Source organism: Nuphar pumila, chromosome 14 (genome assembly GCF_984573655.1).
Source record: "Nuphar pumila chromosome 14, dmNupPumi1.hap1.1, whole genome shotgun sequence".
Classification (NCBI taxonomy): Eukaryota; Viridiplantae; Streptophyta; class Magnoliopsida; order Nymphaeales; family Nymphaeaceae; genus Nuphar; species Nuphar pumila.
Window position 1 is genome coordinate 77,539,564 of NC_143262.1, and position 26,239 is coordinate 77,565,802.

The following is a 26,239-nucleotide window of genomic DNA, read 5'->3' on the forward strand; positions in this document are numbered from 1 at the left end:
TGCTCAAAGGTAACTTTGATATGACAAACTTTGGTTTTTTATGATACTTTCTTGGAATAGAAGTGACTTACTCACTTCATGGTTACTTGTTGTCGTAGACTAAATATGCAACAGAGATCATCGAACGATCAAGACTCTCAGATTGAAAACGAGTTGATACCCCGAAGGTTATCAATGTAAAGATAAAAAAAGATACTGGAGAACCTTTGAAGGATCCAACTCTATATAGACAAATGATTAGAGGTTTATCTTATCTCTCTATTACTCGTCCTGATATTTCTCATGCTATTTATTCTGTTAGTCAATTTTATCATGCTCCCACTACAGTACATATGAGTGATTAAACAAAGATTATTAGATATATTTAAGTTCTATTAAGTATGAGATATTCCTTTTATCTTCTTGTTAGGAATTATTGCATATTCTGATTTTGATTGAGGATGAGATGTGAATGATAGACGTTCAACCACTGGTTCTTTTGTTTTTGTAGGTGACTCTAATTTCATGGAGATGCAAGAAACAACAAAAGATGTCACATTTCATGAAAGAACTAAACACATTGAAATTGATTGCCAATACATTCGTGTTTTTTTTTTGAAGAAGACCATTACATTGCCATATGTACTATCTGAGTATCAACTAGTGGATTTCTTCACTAAAGCGCTCTCGTCACCTAGATTTCACTTCCTACTTGGCAAACTCTCGATTGTTACACTACGAGTTTGAGGGTGTGTGTTAAGATTTTATATATATATGTATATATTAATATATATGTATGTTTAGGGGTACTTCGGTTGTTTTACTTTGTAATAGTGGTTAGCCCCATTAGGGGCTTACTGCTTTTTTTTTGTATTTTTATTTTTGCCTTTATGAGCTGGTGTACTTGAAAGGGACATCTCCAACTAGCTCTTAGAGCTATGTGACCGTTGGGAGCTAGCCCAATAGCTAGTTGGGCTTCCCCATTCTCCCTCTCTCTTGTTATAAATAGGTGTTCTCCCTTTGTAACTTTCAAATGTTTTCTTAAGCATTTGTAATACGAAGAGCATTTATTTTTCTCCCCTCTTGACCCTCGTGTAGGTGATGTGCATTGACCCATTAGTGGTCCATTGTGGTGTGGTTGTGTTGTAAGCTCATAAGAGGCACTCAATTGCTCTTGTTCTTGTTTCATTAGAGTATGCACATGCATATCATTGGATGCATTTTCATTTAAACTTTCATGTTGATGATTGTCTAAGTAAGAATCAAACACTTCAATAGAGTTAGACTCATATGTCTTGGCAATAGATCAAATATAAATGAATAATCATTTTCTTTTTTATATCCTTTGCTATCAAACCCATTTTTATTTTCAAGAAAGGTGACATCTTTAGAAACATAGAGCTTGTTATTTATTGGATAAAAAATTGGTACCCTTTTTTATTTTCACCATAGCCTAACACATTCAATGACTTTTGGAGATAGTTTATTATTTTTATGAGTAAGCACATAACACTTACAACAAAAAATTCTTAGCCTTTTAAAATCGGGAGTTATTTTAGAGAGTTTCAAATTGGGAGACATTTTTTATGAAGACGAAGGAGTTCTATTTATTAATTAAGTTGAGGTTAAAATGGCTTCGGCTTAATTATTTTTTGAAATGTCCCTTGAAATTAGAAGTGTTCTAGTGGTTTCTATTGTATGTTTATGCTTTCTTTTCAGTAACCCATTTTGTTGCGGAGTTCTAGGACAAGATCTTTGATAACAAATTCTATTTTGTTTCAAGTAGCTTGGAAAATCATTTGATATGTACTCCCTTCCTGAATCCGATCTAAGTATGAATATATTGCTAAGAAATTGATTTTGACCATTACATGAAACTCCTTAAAGAAAGAGAACACATGAGATTTAAGATTTAGGAAATAAATCCATGTGTATCTAGTGAAATCATCAACAAAAATAACATAATAGGAGTAATATCCTTTTGATATGACTGGTAAAGGACCCCATACATCCGAATACACTAATTCAAAAGGTCGAGTAGAAATAAAAGTTCTATGATGAAAGGGAATAACTTTCATTTTTTCAAAAAATACAATCTTTATAAGATATATCTTTTTCATTACAAATATTTTTCAGAAAATGAAAAAGATACATGTTCGAAAAACTTGGATGCCCAAGTCTCTTATGCCAAGTATTAATACTTTTGTCTTGTACGTAATTACTATTAGAATATGGATCAGATATGGATCCATATCATCCATAGCCATTCACGTGTTTTATATTCTAATGTAATATGTACTACTAATACAAGGCACTTTCGTCTGTGTAAAAGAATTGTAACCCTATTAAGTCTAATGATGGATTACTGCAACCATTATGAAAACAACCCACAGAGGCTGCCGATTCCCAGAAAGCTCTATTCTTCCTCACTTTTTCTTGATTTTTTCAACAGAGCAAGTCAATTCGTCAGCAGTTTTATCATGGTATCATAGCTGTCATAGATCTAAAAGTCCACTATTCATATCGTAGATCTGAAACTTATTCAGATCTACTGTGTGTCTTCAATAGATCTGAAATAAAACTCAAATCAACTGTGGTTCCCTTCTCTTCAGATCTGTCAACAGATCTGAAATAAAATTCAGATCAACTGTCGTTCCCTTCTCTGTCTTTCCTTTTAAACCCTAAAATAAATTTATGTCTTTGCGTCTGTCCCCATCTTCATATATTTCTGCTTTTCTTCTGACTGAGCCTTAAAATCAGCAACTACATCTTTGTTCTCCTTCATCAGCCGACTGTATCGTGTAGGTCATCTCACGTTTTCTTCTTTATTCTGGTCTTATACTCAATCTGAAATCAGTCACGTCGAACTTGCTTCACTGATTCAATTTCAGATTTCTCTTCAAAATCATTGTTCTTAATTCCTCTTATCTTCAAATATTAATTTCCAAGGTTTGCAAATGGATACTTCTGCCAACTCTGGTCTTCCAATTTCCTGGGGCAGCTAGTCTCTGAAAATCTAAATACAAATAACTATCTGACTTGGAAAAGGCAGATTACTCCCTTCATTCGAAGTCAAGATCTTTCAGGTCACTTGGATGACTCAACTTCAGCGCCTCCAGAGTTTATCATACAAGAAGCAAAGGAGGAAGGAGGTTTGCCAAACATCGTTCGCAACCCTGCATTTGTTGCTTGGATAAAGCGCGATCAGGCCCTCGTCGCGTACATCACTTCTATATTGTCACAAGAAGTACTAGTTTCTATTCCTGATGATTGCACAACTAAAGTATTGTGGGAGACTCTAGCTCAGACCTACTCTCAGATATCAGAGATATCAGAGGCTAAGGTGTTATTTCTCAAGCGTGAATTCCAACTTTTAAAAAAGGAGTCAATGACCATTATTGAATTTTTAAATCAAGTCAAAAGCATCATAGATCAATTAACAATTGTCGGATATCCGGTGTCAGATAAAGAAAAAGTGCAGCAGACGCTAAGTGCCCTAGGGCCAGAGTATCATGTTCTTGTCACTTCTTTATTGTGCTTGCCTACGTTGCCCAATTTTGAGGATTTACGTGCTAAACTGTTCTAGTACGAGATGTCTTTAAAAAGCATGTCAGATGCTTCAACAGGGCAATCATCTACGCATGATGTTCTTGCCACATGCATGACTACTGATCGTGCACGAGGAGATCTCTCCTATAGAGGGGGGCGTGGCAGAGGAACACAAATCCAAGGTGGCCGTGGGTTGCTACCTACACCAAATTTCACTGTTGGCATTTCAAAGAGTGTTCCCACATGCTACCAGTGCAACAAACTAGTCACATCAAAGCTAACTGCTGGTTCAACCCCCAAAATCGTAATAGAATGCAAAACCATAGAAATGTTGCCACATTAGGAACTGCAGGTACCTTTCGGGTCAGTGATGATGATAAGGATCTTCTCTTGTCTGCAATGGGCAACTTGAACTTGAAACAGAATGATGATGGAATATGGTATGTAGACTCTTGGGCAGCAACTCATGTCACCTGCAATGCAGGTAAGTTCTCTACTTTGACCCCATATTTTGGTAAATCTAATATTGTAACTGGAGATGAGACTACCACCCTATTTCGAACGTAGGCAACGTCCTCATTTCTTTGTCTCATTCTTCATCCATTCCTTTAGCTAATGTTGTCCATGCACCAAATATAAAGAAAAACATTGTCTCTGTTTCTAAGCTTGTTGTTTCTACCAATTCATCTGTGGAATTTACTCCTACTTCTGTCTTTGTAAAGGATCTTCAAACGAAGGAGACGTTCGCTAAAGGAGAGCGACGTGAAAACATGTATATTTTCAATGATGATCCAGCCTCCAGTGTCCTGAAGCCAAAGTCTGATCATGTCTCTAAAAGTATTCTAAGTATGTCCAAATGTAATAAGCCAGATCTTTGGCATTCTCGTCTTGGTCATTGTAGTCGAGTCTTTATTGAAAAGTTAGTATCCAATGGTTTTCTTTTAGAGTCTGTTTCACCTTCATTACTGAAGGACAGAATGTGTCCCAGTTGTCAGGTCTGCAAAAGTCATGTGCTTTCTTTTCATCAAATAAGCAAAAGAGCTTCCATGCTGTTATCATTGCAAAATTTTACTTTTGCAAGTTAAACTGACATTTGAAAAAGATTTTGAATATAACTCGCCTCCTGTTTTAAAATAAGGGATAATTCCGAATAATGGGACTTGCCCGTCGTTACGAGGTTCAACCGTTCCTGGCACCTTTACCAGGGGTAATTGAACCAAGGATCAATCAACTTTGCTTTGCTCAACTTGTCTAGATCATGTTCTATTTCCTAAATGCACAAAGAATCAGACATGTGCTATGAATTTATGAAAATGCAGGTTTGAAAACATGATGTTTGCCTTAAAGATTTGAAATACTTAGGAAATCCTTGGAAAAGATAACACTTTGAAAATCGTGAGCCTTGTTGAGGAAATATTTCTGAAGAAAAAGAAGATTGATTTCTGAAGAAATCTTGAAGTTTTGAAGAAATCAATTTATGCTAAAACTCAAAATGACTTAGAGAAAGCTGATTTCTCTAAATTTAAACTATGAAATTGAGAATATAATTTGGAAAATCGTGAATTGAACTTAGGAAATACTTTAGAAATGTTTGAAAAAGTAAAGTTTTTTTGAGAAAATAGATTTTAAAGAAAATCAGGGCAAATTTGAGAAAATCGATTTTATGAGATGGAATTTGGAAAATACATCAAAAGGATGGGAATGTGGCCTTGTGGAATATTTTCATGATGCGATCTAAACCTAGATGATGCATGAATATGATTTTGAGAAAAGATTTCTGAAGATTTCTGAGAAAATTGTTTGAAAAGGAATTTTTGTGCCTTATAGAATTTTCATGAATCAAATTCTCTACATATCCCTGACTATGGCCACAAATATGGATTGAGTATAACCCACTTGATTCTAAAAGAATAAAAACATTTATAAAAGATTGAAATATGCTATGATTTTTTAAAATAGCCTAAGAGTGTAGGTTGATTGTGGCTTAAAAGAAGATGGTAAATTTGAATTTTGTTCGTATTCTGACTATGGCCATAAATACAAACTCGATCGAGTTTACCAACTCCCTAAAAGCTAATGCACGTGCCATTCATGTAGACCATGGTGGAATTGAAATATGTGCATGAATGACAAATATAACAATTATATATCAAAGTTTAAACTATATGCAATGCAAATCCTAATTCTAAGCAGGAATTTAAACTCTTATTTCAAATTTATTTACAATTTACATCACTCATTGAATTTAAATAAAGAAAAATAAAAGAAGAAATATAGCCTTTAATGTCCCCGCAAAACTAAAAAACTTGTTAGTGAAGATATGTTGGCTTTTCTAGATTTATTCGGTAATATATGAAAATTACTAGATTTATCTAGATATAAGCCTTTTTTTTCATGTTTTCCTGAGATAAACATAATAAAATATGAAATAAAATTAAAGAAATAATAAAGATAAACAACTTTAAAATTCAGAATTTGAGAAAAATTGACAAAAATACCCCTAAAAACAAGACTATGACCCTATGTTACACAGACTCGGCTAGGGAGGCGCCGCACCCGAGTCGACACGCCCTGACACGGGTGCGGCTACGGACACGGCCCAGACTCGGTCAACGCCGAGTCGGACTCGGTCAACGAGTTGAGGCTGAGTCCGTCCTTGTTTTGGACTCAGTCAATGTTGACTGAGTCCAAAAATGTCTATTTTTAGGAAAAAATGATCTTTTTATATATATATTTTTTAAATATATATATATATATATATATATATATATATATATATATATATATATATATATATATATATATATATATATATATAGCATGAGTCTCAAACATAAGCCCCAAAAAAAAATTTCCGCGCCGGGGGGGGGAGCCCCCACACCCCCCTTTCTGCAAGGGCAAAAGTACAATTTGCAAAGTTTGTAAAAACACTCATGTTGGTGCCAAACTTTAGAGGACAATATCCACATATATGCACACACTGGATATATTATTATATATATATATATATTTTAAAAAATATCTACATATATAGCCGAGTCCCCATGTCCAAAATTTTTAAAATTGCGCCGTACCCGTGTCGCACCCATGTGACATAGTTATGGCCTTGAAATCAGTTTTTTTTTTTTTCAGAAAATATTTTGGTAAAACTTTAGATTTAGGGTTTAAAAAGACTCAAATCCAAGTCAAATCGAATATGCAATGTCCTAGCATGATTCTAAACATAAACAAACCCTAAAAATATGAACTTTTATGAAGAAAAAAAATATCACGAAAAACACGATTTTGGTAGTGTTTCGGGATCCTGCAAGTAGCCTGGTTTGCAATATAATCAATTCGAGCAACAAATGAATTCCAAAATTAATAAAAATCAACACCTGCACTATTGATAACCCTAAAATTAAACTGGAATCATAAAAATTTATTTTTGACATTATTCCAATTCAAAATTTGCACAAAACCCTAAAATATGCTATTTTTACCCACATACACGTACTTATCACAGTGTCAGACCCGAATCAGGGATCAAATCATCATGGTAATTCATAAAAATTTACAGAGGAATACTAGACAAAAAAACATAGATTTTCCATTTTACAGATCGGAAAAATCATCTCCGGTTAGGGAGATATCGCTTTGGCAATCCATGCTTGAATTTAACGAATATAAAATATATTAAAACAGGTGCTTCCTGTTTCGGGTACAAAGAAAAATAGCAAACTTCATTCAAAAATTCTGAAATTTTAGCAGTGAATAGCAGAAATACAGAGAAAGAGTGTCCCTTTTACAAATCGTCAATCGGATCTCCGGTTAGGGAGATACGATTGACACAAGTCATCTTAGGGTTTAAAGGAAGCATAACGAGTTCTGAGAAGTTGATCCTACCTTCTGACAGAGGAAAAATAGCATACTGAGACAGAACATTATGAGAAAATTACAGAAAATAATAGACACCAATACGAAGCTACTGCAGTTTACGGATCATGAATCGAATCTCAGATGACAGAGATATTGCATCTGCAAGTTATACATGAATATCAATAGCGATTTCATAGGTCAGGAACCACGTTGAACTTTTTTATTTTTCTGACAGGGTTCCCGAACCCAAAACCATTCGATTTTTTTACAGGGTGTCACTGACAAATCCATGGGCCAACCATAAATAATCATAAAATTTTAACGAATATTTATGCATTAAGTAATACGATTTCTACATATCCAAAATCAAAACACAAGAATATCCAATAAAACACTAAAAAGCCTAATTTGAACATGAAAGTTAATGAAAAAAATATGTAAAAAGCACAACGAAATTGAAATAGAGGTTGAAATACGTAAAATAAACACTAATATGACAGGAAAAAAAATATAGGGAATCCATGGTTGAATTTGATTTACCCTTTTGAAAAGATGGATTTAGCCCATTTAACAGGCAAATCTCATCTTTTCTTGGTTAAAAACATAAAAAATAGATTTATAAACGATTCTAACGGTTTAGAATCCTGGAAATCACAATGAAACAAAGCTAGATCATTTTCTTGAACCAATTTTAAGGTTCTTGAATGAAATCCATAGTTAAAATCCATGAACAAAGGGGCGACAATGGCTAGAATATGAAATAAAACAAAGAAAAACTAAAAAAACAATAAAAAGAGGAAGAGAATCATACCTTGGATGTTGCAGCAATAGGGGAAACAACTGGGAGGAGAGAGAAGCTCCAAGAAGAGGATGAGAGAGGAATAGGGGTCGACCCCCCTTGGGCTCTCTATTTATAGAAATAAATCAGGTTTTGGTTAAAGAGTTTGGAAAATTTCAAACTCTTTCTTAATTGGACTTCTTAGGGGGGGGGGGAATTTTTGCTAGGATTCCTAAACTACTCCTAGCCCTAACTAACCTAATTAACAACTATTGAAATTCTAACTAACCTAAAAGACTTTCAATTGTGGCGCCACCTAGTGTGGGCCCACATTGGCTTTTTTAAAATTCTAATTTAAAACCTTTAAAAACTAATGATTAAAAACCTAAATAAAATGGATTTTTAAAATTGATTTTGACTCTTCTAAACCCCTAATCTAATTAGAACACTAACTAACCCTAGTCTAACCCTGACTTCTGCAAATGTTGCGCCACCCAGAGTGGGCCCCATTTGATTTTTCAAAAACGATTTTAAAACTTGAAAATGAGGGATTTTTCAAAAGAGGTTTAAAAGTAGAATTGAAATTAAAAGTTTTGAAATGACAGAGTCCTGATTGAGTTAGAACTCCTCTAGATATGGCGCCAACTGAGTGGGCCCCACATCAGGGTTTTGAAAAATTTGAAATGAAAACTTAAAATGACTTTGAAAATAAAGTTAAAATCAACAGATGAAATTCAAAGGTTTTGAAAATAGAGTTCTAAGCGAACTGAAGTTCTGGACTAGAGTCCCGAACCAATTAGGACTCTGAGATTTAGGTTTTTGAAAGCCAAATAAAGGGATTTTTGAAAGATTTTATCAGAACTGGTGAAAATACGTCGGAAAATACAGTCAGGGTTAGAGTCCTAACTCAACTGAAACTCTGAAATATTCCTGAATCAACTGGAACTCTGCAAAATGGATCAATTTTGAAAAAAAAAGTGGAGAAAATGAAAATGGAAGTAAAACAAGCTTCCGAATAGAGTCTTAACTGGATTGGAACTCTGAGACAGAGTTCTGATCGGACTGAAACTCTAGCTTTTTGACATTTTTGAAAAACAAATGAAGGATTTCCCGAAAACCAGTGAAAATGGCAGCAAACAATGAAATCAGAATAGAGTTCTGATCCAACTGGGACTCTGGGGACAGAGTCCTAATTTGATTAGGACTCTTAAGATTTTGGGTTTTTCTGAGAAAACAAACAAGAGGATTTTAAAAAACAGGTGAAAATAAGGTGGAAATTGAAGTCAGGTTCAAAGTCCTGATCTGACTAGGACTCTGAGGAAGAGTCCTAATTCGACTAGAACTCTCAGAAATTTTGGTTTTCTAGAAAGCAGATGAGATTTTTAAAAGAATTTTTGAAAACAAGTGAAAATGAAGTGAGAAAATGAACTCGGGATAGAGTCTTGATTCGATCAGGACTCTGGGCTAGAGTCCCAGAATTTTGAAACTCTGTGATAGAAGTATAACAATTTTGGTCTCTGAAAAGATAAATGAAAGGATTTTTGAAAGATCCTCTCAAAATTGAGGTAAGGTTCAGAGTCCTGATCCAACGAGGACTCTTTGAATAGAGTCCTGATTCAACTAAAACTCTGTGTCTCTAACTTATGCTGAAAGATTTGGTTGAAAACAAGTAGAACTAACAACGAAAGATAGAGTCCTAATCCAACTGAAACTCTGAAAAAGAGTCCTAATCTGACTGAGACTATGAAATTTTGGGCTAAAATGAAAGATTTTGAAGGTTTTATCAAAAAGTAGGTAAAAATGGTGGTAAAATGCAGAGTCTTGATCCGACTGGGACTATGAAAAAAGAGTCCTGATCCAACTAGGACTCTGCGATTTTGGCCAAAATGTTAGAAATGAACAGGGGATGAGATCACCTCTGATTTGAAACCAAAATGGAGTTTTGAAAATGTTTAAAAAGATGAAAAGACAGAGTCCTGATTCGACTATGACTCTGAAGTTTTTGAGAAATTTGATAAATAAAAGAATCTAGAAGTGACACCACGTAGATGGGTCTCATCTGAGATTTGAAATCAGTTAAAAATTGAGTATGAAATAAATCCAGATTGTTTATCTGAAGAAAATAAGATCCTGGGGGTTAACAAATGAAAAATATCAATGCAAAAACCCAGGTTTATGAATTTGATTTTAAAAGAAAAGTTTTAAAACTTGAATTTTGATTTAATATTTTGAAAACAGAAGTGTTGGATCTCGAAAATGGGATGCAATGACATGTAATGCCATGGAATGATATAAAATGATATGCCAAATATATGCCATAATATACAATGGCACATGAAATGTAAACCGCGGATGAGGGACTTGAAATCCCGGACAAGAATTGAGAATTCTCATCTGAAGGTAAAACTTGATGATTGTCAAAAGGAGATTAAAGACCAAAATATTCAAATTTGAAACAAAATTTGGGTTCTAAATAACCCTGGCTCAGATGTCGATCAACTGGTCCCCTGAAGACTGCAGAGAGTGGGTCCCAGTGGCAGGAGGTAGGTGTTTGTGAATGAGGGTGAAAATTTGGGATGTTTACAAATGCCTTTTGAAATAATATGTTCTGATGTTTGGGGCCCAACCCCCAATCCTTCCTCTTCTGGAAGCAAATACTATGTATCTTTTATTGTCAGTTTCTCTCGCTTTACGTGGATATTCTTTATGAAACTTAAATCAAAAGTTTTTCTTATTTTCCGTCACTTTCATGCCTACGTTAAAACTCAATCCTCCCAAAATATTCAAATTCTCCAATGTGATGGAGGTGGTGAGTATTCCACTAAAGAATTTTTAGATTTCCTCCAAGATAATAGGATACATCGTAGAGTTTCTTGCCCGTACACCCCACAACAAAATGGTATTGCCGAACGTAAACATAGACATATTGTGGAAAGTGCAATGAGTATGATGCATGGTTGTAACTTGCCTATTAATCTTTGGACAAAAGCTTTTCATATTGCTACTTATGTGATAAATCGTCTCTCTATGCCTATACTTGAAAATCAGTCTCCCTGTTATATACTCTTTGGTGTACATCCTGATTATGATCAATTGCGAGTTTTTGGATGCACATGTTATATACACATTGATAAATCCATGAGAATTAAATTTCAGGACAAAGCCGCTATATGCCAATTTGTAGGTTATGCAGATGAACACACGGGTTACCGGTGCTATGATCCTGCCAATAAGATTAGAATCTCCAGAAATGTTGTTTTTGATGAAAATAGTTTTTTGAAAAATAAAGCAGACCACAGTCGTGAACATATTAACGCAATTGCTAATTGGTATGGTCCATGGCTTAGTGCTGAACTTATTTTACATGCTACAAAACATACTACTTTGGCTCTGAAAGCATACATGGTGAGACGGTTTCAGATGATGCATCATAAATAGAATGTCTGAGATACAAATGTAATGTCTATACCTGGAGACCTAAAGAGCAAACAAATGTACCTACTGGAGAACACGTGGCATTGTCTAATAACAGAGAGGCACTAAGAAGATCAGGCAGGATAAGGCACCCTATTGAGAAATGGGTTAGTTATGATAACTTTTCTATGGATTTTCAGATTTTTCTATCCAATATTGAAAAACATGAGGAACCACTTTGTTTTTGTCGAGCTATTCAATCCAACAAATGGATTGAAGCGATGAATGAGGAGATCGAGACACTTTATGAGTGTCAAACATGGGAGATAGTTGGTCGTCCTCCAGATAAAAATATTGTTGGTTCAAAATGGGTATATAAGATTAAATATAAACCGGATGGTAGCATTGAACGGTACAAGGCACGCCTTGTTGCCAAAGGTTTCACTCAAGAATATGATCAAGATTATGATGAGACATTCAACCCAGTGGTGAAAATGGGAACTATTCACATTATACTTGGCCTGGCAATTGAACATGGGTGAACCCTTAGTCAGCTTGATGTTAAAAATGCATTCCTTCATAGGGATTTAAAAGAAGAGGTCTACATAGAGCAATTTTAAGGTTATGCATAGGGAGACCCACAAGAATATGTATGCAAATTAACTAGAGCTTTGTATGGTTTGAATCAAGCCTCCAGGTCATGGTTTGAAAGCTTCTCCTTAGAGATTCAGAACCACGGTTTCTTTCGTTCCCAACTAGATCATTCTTTGTTTATATATAGGGATGGTACTACTATGGTTTTCTTACTTATATATGTTGATTATATCGTGATCACTGGTAATACTCCAGACCACATTCAACAAATTAAAGTCTTATTAAGTATGTGATTCTAAATGAAAGATCTTAGGGAACTAAGATATTTTCTTGGCGTAGAGGTGGACATACAGGATGAAAAAATGTCATTAACTCAACACAAATACACTCTTGATCTTCTTTTGGTTAAAGCAGAAATGACAGATTGCAAACCTCTGCCTACATCCAGTGTTGTCAACCAAAAGCTTAGTATTTGTGATGGTGAGTTATATCCTGATGCAGGCAAGTATCGCATTTTAGTGGGCATGTTACAGTACCTTACCTTTACTAGACCAGACATTGTATATTCTATTAATCAAGTATCTCAATTCATGCATGAACCAAAGATTGGTCATATGGATGTCGTCAAACGCATTCTTTGTTATTTAAAAGGCACGGTGGGTGATGGACTCACATATATACAATCTTCATGGGAGACACCAAAACATGACATATTGGCCTATACAGATGCAAATTGGGAAGGGGATCCAGATGAGAGAAGGTCTGTTTCAAGATACTGCGTTTTTATTGGAAGAAATCTTGTCTCATGGAGTAGCAGAAAACAGAAGGTTGTGGCAAGATCTAGCACAAAGGCAAAGTATATATCTATGACAGCTACCACAGCAGAAGTGACCTGGATTAGGCATCTACTTACAAAGATGGAAGAGGATATCTCAAGTTCGACACTTATGTGTGATAATAGAAGTGCTATACAAATTGCATTCAATCCTATTCATCACAGTCGGACTAAGCATATTGAAATTGATCAACATTTCATCAGACAAAAGATAGCAGACAAAGAGATTGAACCGGTTTATGTGTCTTTAGAAGACCAAGTTGCTGATATGTTCACAAAAGGTCTCACAAGTCACTGTTTCTGGTATCTGAAGAACAAGTTGCAAATAGTCCATTCCCACACACAACTTGAGGGAGGGTATTAGAATATGGATCGGATATGGATCCAATAAAGGATCCATATCATCCATAGCCATTCACGTGTTTTATATTCTAATGTAATATGTACTACTAATACAGGGCACTTTCGTCCGTGTAAAAGAATTGTAACCCTATTAAGTCTAATGATGAATTATCGCAACCATTATGAAAAGAACCCACAGAGGCTGCCGATTCTCAGAAAGCTCTATTCTTCCTCCTTACTTTTTCTTGATTTTTTTAACAGAGCACGTCAATTCGTCAACAGTTTTATCAATTACAAAATGACAGGTGGGAGAGATAATAAATCCGTAAGGTAAAGATCGCCTTTCTTATGACCTATGTCACACAGACTCGACTAGGGAGGTGCCGCACCCGAGTCGACACGGGTGCGGACACGGGTGCAGCTTCGGACTCGGCCCGGACTCGGTCAACGAGTCAAGGCCGAGTTCGTCCACATTTTGGACTCGGTCAACTTTGACCGAGTCCAAAAATGTCCATTTTTAAGACAAAAAACAAAAAAAAACATTTTATATATATATTTTAATATATAACCAGACTGTGCAATGCAGTTGCACAGTCACAGACTGTGCAACTGCAACTGCACAGTCACTGCACAGTCTGTGTGACTGTGCACAGTCTGCACAGTCACAGACTGCATTGCACAGACTGTGCGCACAGTCTGTGTGACTGTTTTACAACTTATGTAAAAATATGTATAAAACACGATAAAAGGTAACCCAACCATTTGAGGTAGCTAAATAAATGCTTTTCCAGTTTAAAAAATACTAGTTTCACAAGTATTAGAAAAGCTAGCTTAAGAACTACCATAAAGAAATGGGAGTGCCAAATTGAAACTTTCGAAAAAATTAAGGTCATAGTTTTGGCCACTTAATTTACTGCAGACTTGAAGTTTACTATTACAAGTCAATTTAAATTATATCTGTACAATGATAATATCCTTTTATCTTATATAGTTTTGGCTACTTAATTTTAATTGTTTACTAGAATTATTGTTATATATATATATATATATATATATATATATATATATAGCCGAGTCCCCGTGTCCAAAATTTTTGAAATTGCGCTGCACTCGCACCCGCACCCGCACCCGCACCCGCACCCGCACCCATGTGACATAGCTTATGACCTTGTCCAATTAATTTCCCTGACTAGCGATCTTGCACAGTTCAATATTTAGATGAGAAAGAAATTTTGCAACCATGATTGAAAATTTGAGATACGAAAAAAAGATTTAAATTTAATTTTGGAACCCTTATTTTTGGAACAAGAAATTTTGAGAATTTTTTTAGTCAAGTGTTCCAATACTATTTATTTTCAAATAAGTTTCATTGGCCGTTGAAACGTAAGATAACGTAGAATTAGTGCAAACTTTGGAGAGGGAGTTCTTATGGGGTGTCATATGAAAGGAGTCACCTCAGTAAAAAATCCACATACCTTGAGGAGATGAAGAAGATACAATGGCGACACTTGAAGTGGAAGCTAATTTGTGAAGTTGTTGAAGTGCCTCTGAAATTTGACTAAGAGTGTCTTTAACATCTCCTTCATTTTTGCTTGCTTCTTTTTTAGGTGTGATTTCTCCAACTTTAACAATTTTACCTTTAAGCTTTGGACATCCAGTCTAACGTGTCCCGGTTCATTACAATGAGCATGTGACACCTTTCCTATATCCACTATTATAGTTTGACCCATTACCATAGTTCTTTTGTTTTACAAAGTGGGGTGGCTTATAGGTTTTTACATTGGAACCCGGCCTAGTAATGACTAAAACATCATCATTCTTGTTGGTCATGCCAAGACGGTTTTCTTTTTGACATACCTCGGCAAAAGCATCTTCAAGAGGCATAGCTTTGGTTCTATAAAGGAGAGAAGACCTCACTTGTTTCAATTTCGGTCTTAAACCTTGAAGGATTTGAAAAAAGTGCTCCTCAATTTGCTCTCTTCTCATTTCAATATCTTCGTGAGCCACCCATTTATGCTCAAGAAGTGCTAATTCATCCCAAAGAGGGGACAAAATGCTAAAATAATCCTGGGTACACATGTCCCCTTGCATGGTGGATCTAATTTTGTCTTGACAAAAATATTGTCTAGCAAGATCCTATTGGGTATACGTACCCTTAAGAAATAACCAAGCTTCATTGGTTCTTCTAAATTTAGCAATGTTGGCACATATTTTTATGTCAACATTGTTCATAAAGCATGCCAAAATTTTAGCATGGTTATTTTCCCAATCCTCTACCTTTATTTGATGTTCATTAATGACTTTAACACGATCATCTCCAACAAGAGCTTTTTCAACACCTTCTTCGATCTTGATGAGCTTTAAAGATGGTTCAAATGTAGTGCCCATGACAAATCCCTAAAGTTTCTTTCCTCTAAGGTGATTTTCTATAGCCGAAGCTCACATCATTTAGTTGGATCTATTGAGTGTAAAGGAAAGCTCCACTCTTGATTCATGCTCCATGACGAAAAAGAGATAGGTAAAGAGGAAGAGAAAACAATACACATCATGAACATACGATCTTCAATTATCATAAGCAAGACTTCTAAGATCAAAATACCCCAATGAGCTTTGATACCATCTAATGAAATGGAAGATCACAAGAGATATCCTTAAACACACAATAATAAGGCTACTAATGGACAAGATACATAGAACCACAAGGTGCTTAAGCACAAGAGTATAAAAATAAATAATATCTTTTATTGAAGAAAGCTCTAAAAAGCTTAAGAATAGAGAGGGAACAAAGTCCCCTATTTATACACAAAAGAGAACCAAACGGGAGCTCCCATAGTTGGGAGCACCCCATAGGGTCACATTGGGAGGATCCCAACAGTTCTATGAAAGGACAAATCTGTCCTTGATCAAACAAAATAAAGAAAAGAGAAATAAAATAAAAAAGTAAGCAAAGTCCCTAGTGCACTGTGCTAATTACATATGACAAAAATCACAAAAATACCCCTGGGGGTTATATATATATATAATGGCATATATATACATGAATGTATATATATAGTTTAACACTTACAAGGTAGATGGCCAAAATACCTCAACATCATGAACATTACAAGAGTGCTATAAATAACACAACACAATACATAATTAACGGAAACAGATCAGGTCATGCTGAACATGAGCGTTTTTGCTCATGCCGACATCGTGGCCATCCGATTTGCATTTTAAAAAGCTAAAAAGTCAACAAAATCACGTGGCATTCATCCAAAATGAAAACAGACGGCCACGATGTCGGCATGAGCAAAAATGCTCATGTTCAGCATGACCTGATCTGCTTCCATAATTAACAGTGTTTTATCTAACATAAAACAATATGTGACATTCACTCCCTAGATATGATGAATGACTAGATGCCTTTCATGTCAGGTTGTTCTTTTGAATGTCATTAATATATATATATATTGTTGGCAATAACAAGTGAATGTCTCTAATTATAGGTCTGCCTACTGCATTTTTATACTGCTTTCCTTTTCATGCTGGGATCTCATTTCTTGAATATGTGATTGCAGTAGTCCAACCCCCCAGTTGGCACATAGAGCAATTGGAATTCACTTTATCTGCAAGGAAGTATTTGACCTAAATGGTCCTTTTCACTGTAAGGACAATAGAAGATGGCGATGCTGTTTCAAGCATGGGCATTTTGTGTTTGATAAAGAAAGCTTTTTTCATAATATGTTAGAGAACCGTGGTCGGCATTCACCCTTTCATAAAGCTAGAAAGCGACCTTTTTCATTAAAGTCCACTGCTTCAGATGATGGTTTAGCAATTAATAGAACGTCTGCTACAAGCTCCAGAGATGATGTGGAAGAAATGAGGATGAAACTAAATCAGTCATTGCGGGGTGAAGATTATAGTGACAGCCTGATTCAATCTATACATGATGCTGCAAGGGTGTTTGAGTTGGCTATCAAGGAAAATAGCCCTGTGTCAACCATTCCTTGGTTTTCAAAGGCATGGCTTGGTGTAGACAAAAATGCATGGGTCAGGACTCTTTCATATCAGGTCAGACCAACAATTTAGTTTACAGTTTGAAACTTTGACGCTTTTGTATAGACCATTGTGAAACTAAAGGAACTAATGTTGCTTCTTTTTCTCCATTAATTCCGTATGTTGCTTACATGTTTGCAGACACGTCAAAACTGCTTGCATGTGATTAACTTGCTAATTGCTGCAATCACTTTTCACTCTTTTGGGCTCGTCAGCCTTAAGAGGGAACTTCATCATAAATGGCTTCCTTAGTGGATCCTTCAAGTGAGAACTGGTGTTTTTGGGGAGAATTATGAGTATGTGTTAATCCAGTAGCATTTAACCTCATTTTGACATGAACAGGCACCATAGTCCTTGTACTAATGTTTGCCATGCCATATAGTAATTCTACAGACACTGTGCTAATAAAGACAATAAGGTCCATCTCCTATGTCCATTATATGGATGCTTGCAACATTAGCAAAATGCATTGCCTTCACTTCTAGTTATGTATTTGTATTAGGCTAAAAATAAACATTAATAAAATTGATGTTTTATGTGTGTTTCTTTAATTCTTTTTTTGGGAAAAATGTGTGTTTATTAGGTTGAAAGCATGCACCTTGGACACAGAAAAAAATATCCTAATGTATTACACCTGGCCTCCTATGTTCCTGAAGTTCATATTTTCAAGTTGAGGATGGGTGAGGGAAACCTTCAGTTGATGCTAGTGTGTTATACCAGATGTCCTACACACCAGAAAGTTTAGTAAATTACAGGGCAACCTTATAATGTTAAAGATCTGGACTAAATCACCTTGCTGACCGAAGGATGGCTTCCTTGTATGTTTCAGTGATGCCTCTTCCATCTTAAAATTTTCAAAATTTTGATGTCTATTTTCTCATTGAAAATTTCCTTGAAGCTGGTTTTTGCAGGCACCTTGAATTCTATCAGTTGCTTGGGGTGAGGCAGCCTATCATTTGAACAAATCACTCCTTTGGTTGTAGAATGATGTACTGCTATTGACTGCTTTTGTAGAAGAAATATTTTTGGCAGCACAAGGCATTGCTTTTAGAAAATTCTAGTGAAAAGCTTAATACATTTTATTTGGTAGCAAATGCAATCAGAATTCTTGTTAAGATTCAATAATTTGTTACTGATAATGCCAAATATTATTATTTATTGTATGTCATGATCAAGGTTACCAGAAGTGCAACCATTGCAAAATACACTTCCCTTTTTCTAGGTGTCCATATGATTTCGGATTTTACAGAAATATGTTGAAACCATAGTCACAAATATCGGTATCGGCTATATCTCGACCAGGCTATTTCTCGCGATATTATAGGTGGTGATAAATCTCGGAAAAATCTCAGTGCTTGAAAAAATAAAAAAATATGTAAAAATAACAAAAATAAGTAAGAAATTATCATGTTTAGATAATAAAATGCATATATAATAAAATAAATAAGTAAAAAATGCAAAATAAAAAAGAAAAACACATTTAAGATGTAAAAAATAAATAAAAACAGTAACAATAATTGATAATATCGCGATATTTTACCTATAATATCATTTGCTGAAAATATAGAGATAATATCACAATATTTTGAAAATATCGCCAATATCTGTGACTATGGTTGAAACTTATCGACTTTAATATTTTGAAGGTATAAGAAAGGTTCAAAGCATGAAGATATTGTTATACAAATTGTCAATTTAAAATTCCTTAACACTTTTTTAGTCTTGTGGCACTTTTCACTATTTTATATTGTTATTCTAATGGTTGTATTATTATTATTTCTTTCACGTTTCTTTTTGTTAAAGATCTTTCTCTTGAGAAATTGACTTCAAATTGCTTTACCTATATTAGTGAGTACAGTTGGTATTTGGCTCCTGAGACATTAGGGAAGTAATGGTAGCTTTATTAGTGATAAAATTTGCTTTAGTCAAAATCAAGGATTTGGGCTTAACTTGGAAGCAATCATATTGAAGCCTGAATGTGATGAAACTTTGTCTTAGGCAGTAGCAAATCTCAACCACCTGTAAAAGTAAAATCTGCAGTTATATTGAAGTCCTCTCAATGCAACAAAGATCTCATAACTCAGAGTTTGGAGGATGAGGTTGTTCTCTTTTTTGATAAGGAATGATAACAAATTTTGTATGTTTTTTTTTCTTTTTTATGATAAAGGATTGCTGAAAGGTGATTCACTTACATTAGTTCACAATTCCATTTAGAAGATGGGTTTCTCATACTGGGAAAAACATATGAAAGTGCTGCATGTTGCTATTATTCATGATTGATCTCAAAAAATAGTGCAATTTAGAAGTGAAAACTGAATTTGTCTTTGAATTGATGACATGGTCATTCTGTGAGAAAAGTGGTACTCATTCTTCAAAGTGAATAAGTTGTAATAAAAAGCACAATATGCACCTCTCTACAACAACAACAACAACAACAACAACAACTACGCCTTCATCCCAAAACAATTGGGGTCAGCGATATGAACCAAAAAAGAAATCCCAAAACAATATGCACCTCTCTAAAAAGAAAAAAGTGTTCACATATATTTGTCTTTGTCATGGTCAGAGATGGATTACTCTATGAGTGCTGGATGATCCATGTCCGTTTCCAAGTTTGGTAAATAATCTAGGATATATGAAAAGCCTGTGCCATGACATTTGCAGGCAGTGTATGCTCGGACCAGGTGGTATTTAAATGATTCTGAAAGTTATTCTCAACTGCTTGTAGGATGAGGAACCTTGATGAAACAATTGATAAAGAGATGAAAATATGGATGCTGTAATAAAGAATAAATGGGAATGATGCATCAAGCAAGAATAAATATGCGGCTTATACTATATTTACATAATATAAATGAGAACTTCAAGCTTTTCTATTAAAAAAAAAGTTGATAGGATATAGATATATATAGAAATACATGAATATATCCACGGAATGTGTGTGTGTGGGCGTGTGTTGGTATGTGTGTTTGTGTTCATGTGCATGTGTCCGTTTGTGTATGTGTGCGGTTGTATGTGCATGTGCTTGTGGGTCTTTGTGTCATTTTTCAGGGTTGTTAACTTGTTATGGTTTGGCATATTGGATATCCAGTTGTCTGGGACTTAATAATATGACATTCTATCAAGTTAAAATAAATAGATGATTGTAGGAAGAAAGGAATAAGGAAAGAGAAGACTTACAAACTATGTCACAGGGATTCGGCTAGTAGGGTGCCGCACTCGCGTCGACGCGACTCGACGCGGGTGCGGTCAACCCGATCCTGGGTGCATTGACCGCACACAGGGTCATTTCGGTCCATTTTTTGGATTTAAAAAAAAAAATTGCCCTACGAAATGGGCTGCGGAATTTAAAAAACAAAATCTGCTGACAGCTGCTTGCTGCTGCTGCTGCTCTTGTTTTATAAAGGGGCACTTGTGTCCACAACATCTGACGAGCTATGTCACAGGGATTCGGCTAGCAGGGTGCCGCACCCGCGTCGACGCGACTCGACGCGGGTGCGGTCAACCCGATCCTGGGTGCGTTGACAACACCCAGGGTCATTTCGGTCCATTTTTGTTTTGGATTTTTTTTAAAAAAAAAATTTGCCCTACGAAATGGGCTACAGAATTAATTTTTTTTTTTGTTGACAGTTGCTTGCTGCTGTTGCTCTTGTTTTATAAAGGGGCACTTGTGTCCACAACATCTGACGAGCTTTGTTGGCATCCCATGCTATTCCTGCCTGCAAACAATTAATTCACAGTGTTGGAAAACATACTGTTAACTTGGAAATGATGATCCATCTTCCTCCAAAATTAAAACCAAAATTCAAGAGCCTTTTGAAGTCTTTATGCTTCAACCAACCAAATCCTTTTTCGTCAAGGATTTTCTCTCTCCATAATGAATGATAATGGTGGTGGTAGAGCCTTGGTGGCTATTAGTATTCACTTTTCTCCTGACGAGATGGGTGCTCTAGCCGTAGCCTTGTGTAGACCTCTCTTTTCCACATGTCAAATCCAATAAATTTCTTTTAGCTGTCATATGTGTGCAACTGTATATAAAATGAAATTTGAACAACCTAAGGCAGTGGCGTGGCAGTGGCGCCGTAGGCCTCGTGAGGACTCTCTCCAACAAACCACGTCAAACCTTTCACTTATATTTTTTTTCGTGAAGACCAGGGAGTTTCAGAGATGATTGACTCATGACAGTCAGCAGAACGCAGCAGGCTGGGTAGATCAGATTGCCAATCCTTTCGGTTCATCAATTTTGTCCCGTTGAGCAAAAGTACACAACAAGCAGAACGTGGGTAACAAGTCTTCAAACAAACACACCAGCAAAAAAAACTGAACCCCCGACCCCCTTCTATATATATATATTTTACATTTTTTCCCTTGCCGCACCCTCGCACCCGGGTTTTTTGGAAGTGCCGAATCCCCGCACCCGCACCCGCACCCGCACCCGCACCCGCACCCGCACCCGCACCCGCACCCGCACCCGCACCCATGTGACATAGTTGACGAGCTTTGTTGGCATCCCATGCTATTCCTGCCTCCAAACAATTAATTCGCAGCGATGGAAAACATACTGTTAACTTGGAAATGATGATCCTGATAGAATTTCATCTGCACCTGCATTAAGAGAGAAAACAGAGAAAGAGAGGGAGAGAGAGAGAGAGACGAGAAGAGAAAACCAAAAGGGGGCAACTGCGGCTGTCACGATTTCTGCATATCAGAAATTGTGACCTAATGCTTTCTATAAATGCACTTAAGTGTACATGGGTCGGGTAGGGTCTAATGTAATATCCGACCCCCCCAAAAAAAATACACTACACTTAAAATTTTACACTAATACATAAAATGGAATGAACTCGGTTCTGGTATAGGATCCAGACCCGAAACACTATACACCTTTTTCACCGCCTCTCAAATTGATCATGGTTATGAACCATGCACAACTTGCCTTTGAGCGTCCAAAAACGATCCTCTGTTAATCCTTTCGTAAATAGGTCCGCAACTTGTTGTTCAGTATTGACGAACTCAGGCTCAATCTCTTTTTCTTCAACTTTCTGTCTCACAAAGTGTTGGTCAATCTCAATGTGCTTAGCACGACTGTGATGTACTGGATTGAATGACATGTTAATAGCACTTTGGTTGTCACATAGCAAGGTAGTATGAGAGATCTTTTCTCCTACTTCAGTCAGTAGATGTCTGATCCAGGTGACTTCGGCAGTAGCAACAACCATAGATTTATACTCAGCCTCAGTACTTGATCTAGCGATAGCTTTTTGTTTTCTACTGCTCCAAGAGACTAAATTTCTTCCAATGAAGACACAATATCCTGATGTGGATCTTCGTTCATCAGGATCCCCAGCCCAGTCAGCATCACAATATACAGTGAGTCCATGCTCATCTTTGCCATATGACTGTGGTGAGTATGTCAATCCATCCCCAATAGTCCCTTTCAGATATCTAAGGATCCTCTTGACAACTTCCATATGTCCAGTACGTGGTGCATGCATAAATTGAGATACTTGATTGACTGAATAAACAATATCTGGTCTAGTGAAGGTCAGATAATGTAACATTCCTATTATGCTTCGATACCTGGTGGGGTCATCACACAAATCTCCATCATGGACACTAAGTTTTTGATGCAGCACACTCGGAGTTCCCAGAGGTTTGCAGTCTTTCATACCTGCCTTGCGGAGAACATCTACGGTGTACTTGTGTTGAGTGAGTGTCAAGCCATGAGTTTGAGTATCAACTTCTACACCAAGAAAATAGCGTAGAGTTCCAAGATCTTTCATTTTGAACCTCTGACCTAGTAAGTCTTTCACTTCTTGGATATGGACCACAAAGTTTCCTGTGATAACAATATCATCAACATAAATTAATAACAGAGTGGTCACAGTCTGGCTTCTGAAAAAGAACAATGAGTGGTACAACATTAAACGCGAAAATCCATGTTTCTGAGTCTCTAGTGAGAAGCTATCAAACCAAGAGCGAGATGCTTGCTTCAGACCATAGATAACTCTCTTTAACCTGCACACATGGGTTTTACAATTTTGTTCTTGATATCTAGGGGGTTGCTCCATATACAGTTCCTCCTTCAAGTCCCAATGCAAGAAGGCATTCTTTACATCAAGCTGACTCAACTTTCACCCATGTTCAACAGCCAGAGATATAATAATCCGAATTGTTCCCATTCTTACAACCGGACTAAAAGTCTCATCATAGTCTTGCCCTGCTTCTTGAGTGAATCCTTTTGCTACGAGCTTTTCCTTGTATCGCTCAATAGTTCCATCTGGCTTGTACTTTATCTTGTAGACCCATTTACATCCAACAACATTTTTGTCAGGCAGTCTGGGAACGACTTCCCAAGTTCCACATTCATGCAAAGCTTGCATTTCATCATTCATGGCTTCTACCCACTTGGTAGAAGTGGCTGCCTGGTAGTACCTAGTGGGCTCATCTTCTTTATTGAGAGCAGTTAAAAACAACTGAAGATCCAAGGAGAAGTTGTTATAGCTGACCCACCTATCAATGGGATGTCGTATGCGGCTCGATTTCGTTATCTCGAAGAAAAGAAATAAAATCATGGGATGAAAATTCCCCACCTCCATCACATTGGAAAAACTGAATGGACTCAGAAAATTGGTTTTTGACCAAGGAAAAGAAATTTTGAAACAAAGAGAAGACTTCTGACTTATTTTTTATGAAATATATCCAAGTGTATCGAGAATAGCTATCAACAAAGATTAGATAATATCTGCTTCCAGACCCAGAGACAATTGGGGCGGGTCCCCACACATCAGAACAAATGATCTCAAAAGGTTTTGAAGCTCTCTTAATAATTGAATGGAAAGGCAATACACGACTCTTGCATAAAAGGCAACTGGAACATTTATGATTGCTCTCATCCCCTTTAAGACTTTCTTTTGGAATGAGATTATTAGAAACAAGTTTCTCAATAAAATGACTCTCACAATATCCTAACCTACTATGCCATAAGAATGACTTATTGCCTATGTCACATGGGTGCGGGTGCGGGCGCGGGTGCGGGGATTCGGCACTTCCAAAAAACCCGGGTGCGGGGGTACGGCAGGGGCAAAAATGTAAAAAAAAATTATATATATATAATTTTGAAGTTTTAACAGTTTAACATTTAACAGTAAACATTGTCATAAACTCATAATATGATTCATCATGCATGCAGTATATCAACCTAAATATCAAATTATCAATCAAATAAGTAAAGCAATTACATAAATCGACCTAAATATCAATCAAATAAGTATTGCATAAAAGAACTAAATTACATACCAAAGTATATTCTGATGAAGTAATGGATGCTAATATATTTCTTCTTCTTCATCAAATGCATCATTAGAAGGAATACTGGGCTCAGCTAAATCCATGTTTGTTACGTTGAATTCATGTTCTCCCTCGAAGTCACACTCTTTTGGGTTTACATCCCAAAATTTGGATGTTCCTTGTCTGCATTATAAACCCAATTTGAAAATGATAAATACAATACAAGTATATTTAAATGAAAACTAAGAAATAATCAAATAACTAAGAGAGCAAATTAGTACCTGTATTCATCATTGTTTCGCGAAAGTAATCGAAGATTTGAATAAACATATACTAAATCCTCTGCACGCTTGCTGGTGAGTTTGTTTCTCTTCATGTTGTGGATTTGAGAATATGTGCTTCAATTTCTTTCACAACAAGATGAACTAGCAGACTGCGATAACAATCTTAATGCAAGACGTTGCAGAAGAGGTGTTTCTGATCCAAATGTTGACCACCATGTGATAGGATCTATATTATCTTCTTCTCTCGCGAATAATGCCGGTGCATATAATCTCGAAGATGAAAATTTTCCAAACTCTTGTGTGACTTGATGTAGAAGATATGCTTCTGGAAAAAGTCTTGTCATACACACATTTCTATGTCTTGATAGCTCTGGGTCTAAATTTGGAGGGACACGACCAATATCACCAGCCCGCCACTTATTTGCATAATATTTTGGATTAAGAGAATGTGCCATGCAATGCAAAAGAGTATTGCTCTTATCCCATCTTCTGACTAAAATTAAATGAATATGATTAAAAAAATCTGAATCATCCAATGCAGGATTTTTTTCTTCATGCATGAAAACTATAGCTTGTATTTTTTCAATCATATTATCCCACATTTCATAAATTCTGTGAACCATGGGCTCATCCTTATCAACTTCTCTTAACATTTCCCAAATAGGTTGCGTAAATTGAAGGAAGTATACCACTCTGTCCCAAAACTCATCATCAAGAATGAATTTCTTAATTTCTTAAGCCTTCATATCATCATCATCATCACGATAGAATGTCCAATTTTCATCAGTCACCATGTTAATCAAAGCATTCTTCACTCTTTTAATGCTCTTCATCATCACAATGATGGACGCAAAACGTGTTTCAGCGACCTTCAACAATTTCAAATCAGAATGCCTATTAAATATAGCATTAGCACGATGGTGGTTAACAACAAAATTCCTAATGCTTTTGACATTTCTTTCTAAATCTTCAATCCATGAACATAAAACATATGCTTTTGAATTTTCTTCTTCTTTGGGGTTGAATATGCTCTTTAGGGCTAGATTTAAGCTGTGTGCTACACAGGGAGTCCAAAAAATATGAGGGTACTCACTCTCCAAACTCAATGCTGCACTTTTACAAACTGGAGCGTTGTCTGTAATGATTTGTACCACTTTCTTATCACCCACTTCTTTTATCACTTCTATAAACAATCCCTTCAAATACTCGGCATTTTTATATTCCTCAGATGCATCAACTGCTTTCAAGAATATTGGGCCACTAAGCGAACAAGCA

General features: G+C 36.0%; 1 protein-coding gene and 1 long non-coding RNA gene across 5 annotated transcripts in view; both read left to right on the plus strand.

The window, feature by feature from the left end:
* Positions 1 to 26,239, plus strand: part of LOC149817031 (uncharacterized) — a 166,959-nt gene that overhangs the window by 23,354 nt on the left and 117,366 nt on the right. For 3 of the 4 annotated variants that reach the window (XM_089986720.1, XM_089986718.1, XM_089986719.1), the window contains one exon: positions 16,913 to 17,405. In XM_089986720.1, coding sequence (XP_089842846.1) covers positions 16,913 to 17,405 — 493 coding nt within the window. Of the gene's footprint in view, positions 1 to 190; positions 244 to 16,912; positions 17,406 to 26,239 lie in introns of those variants that run through there. The other variant, XM_089986721.1, reaches the window with a different exon arrangement.
* Positions 17,942 to 18,865, plus strand: LOC149817032 (uncharacterized). The gene is made up of 2 exons (XR_016427573.1): positions 17,942 to 18,208; positions 18,289 to 18,865. It is a non-coding gene; the product is annotated as an uncharacterized LOC149817032 (long non-coding RNA).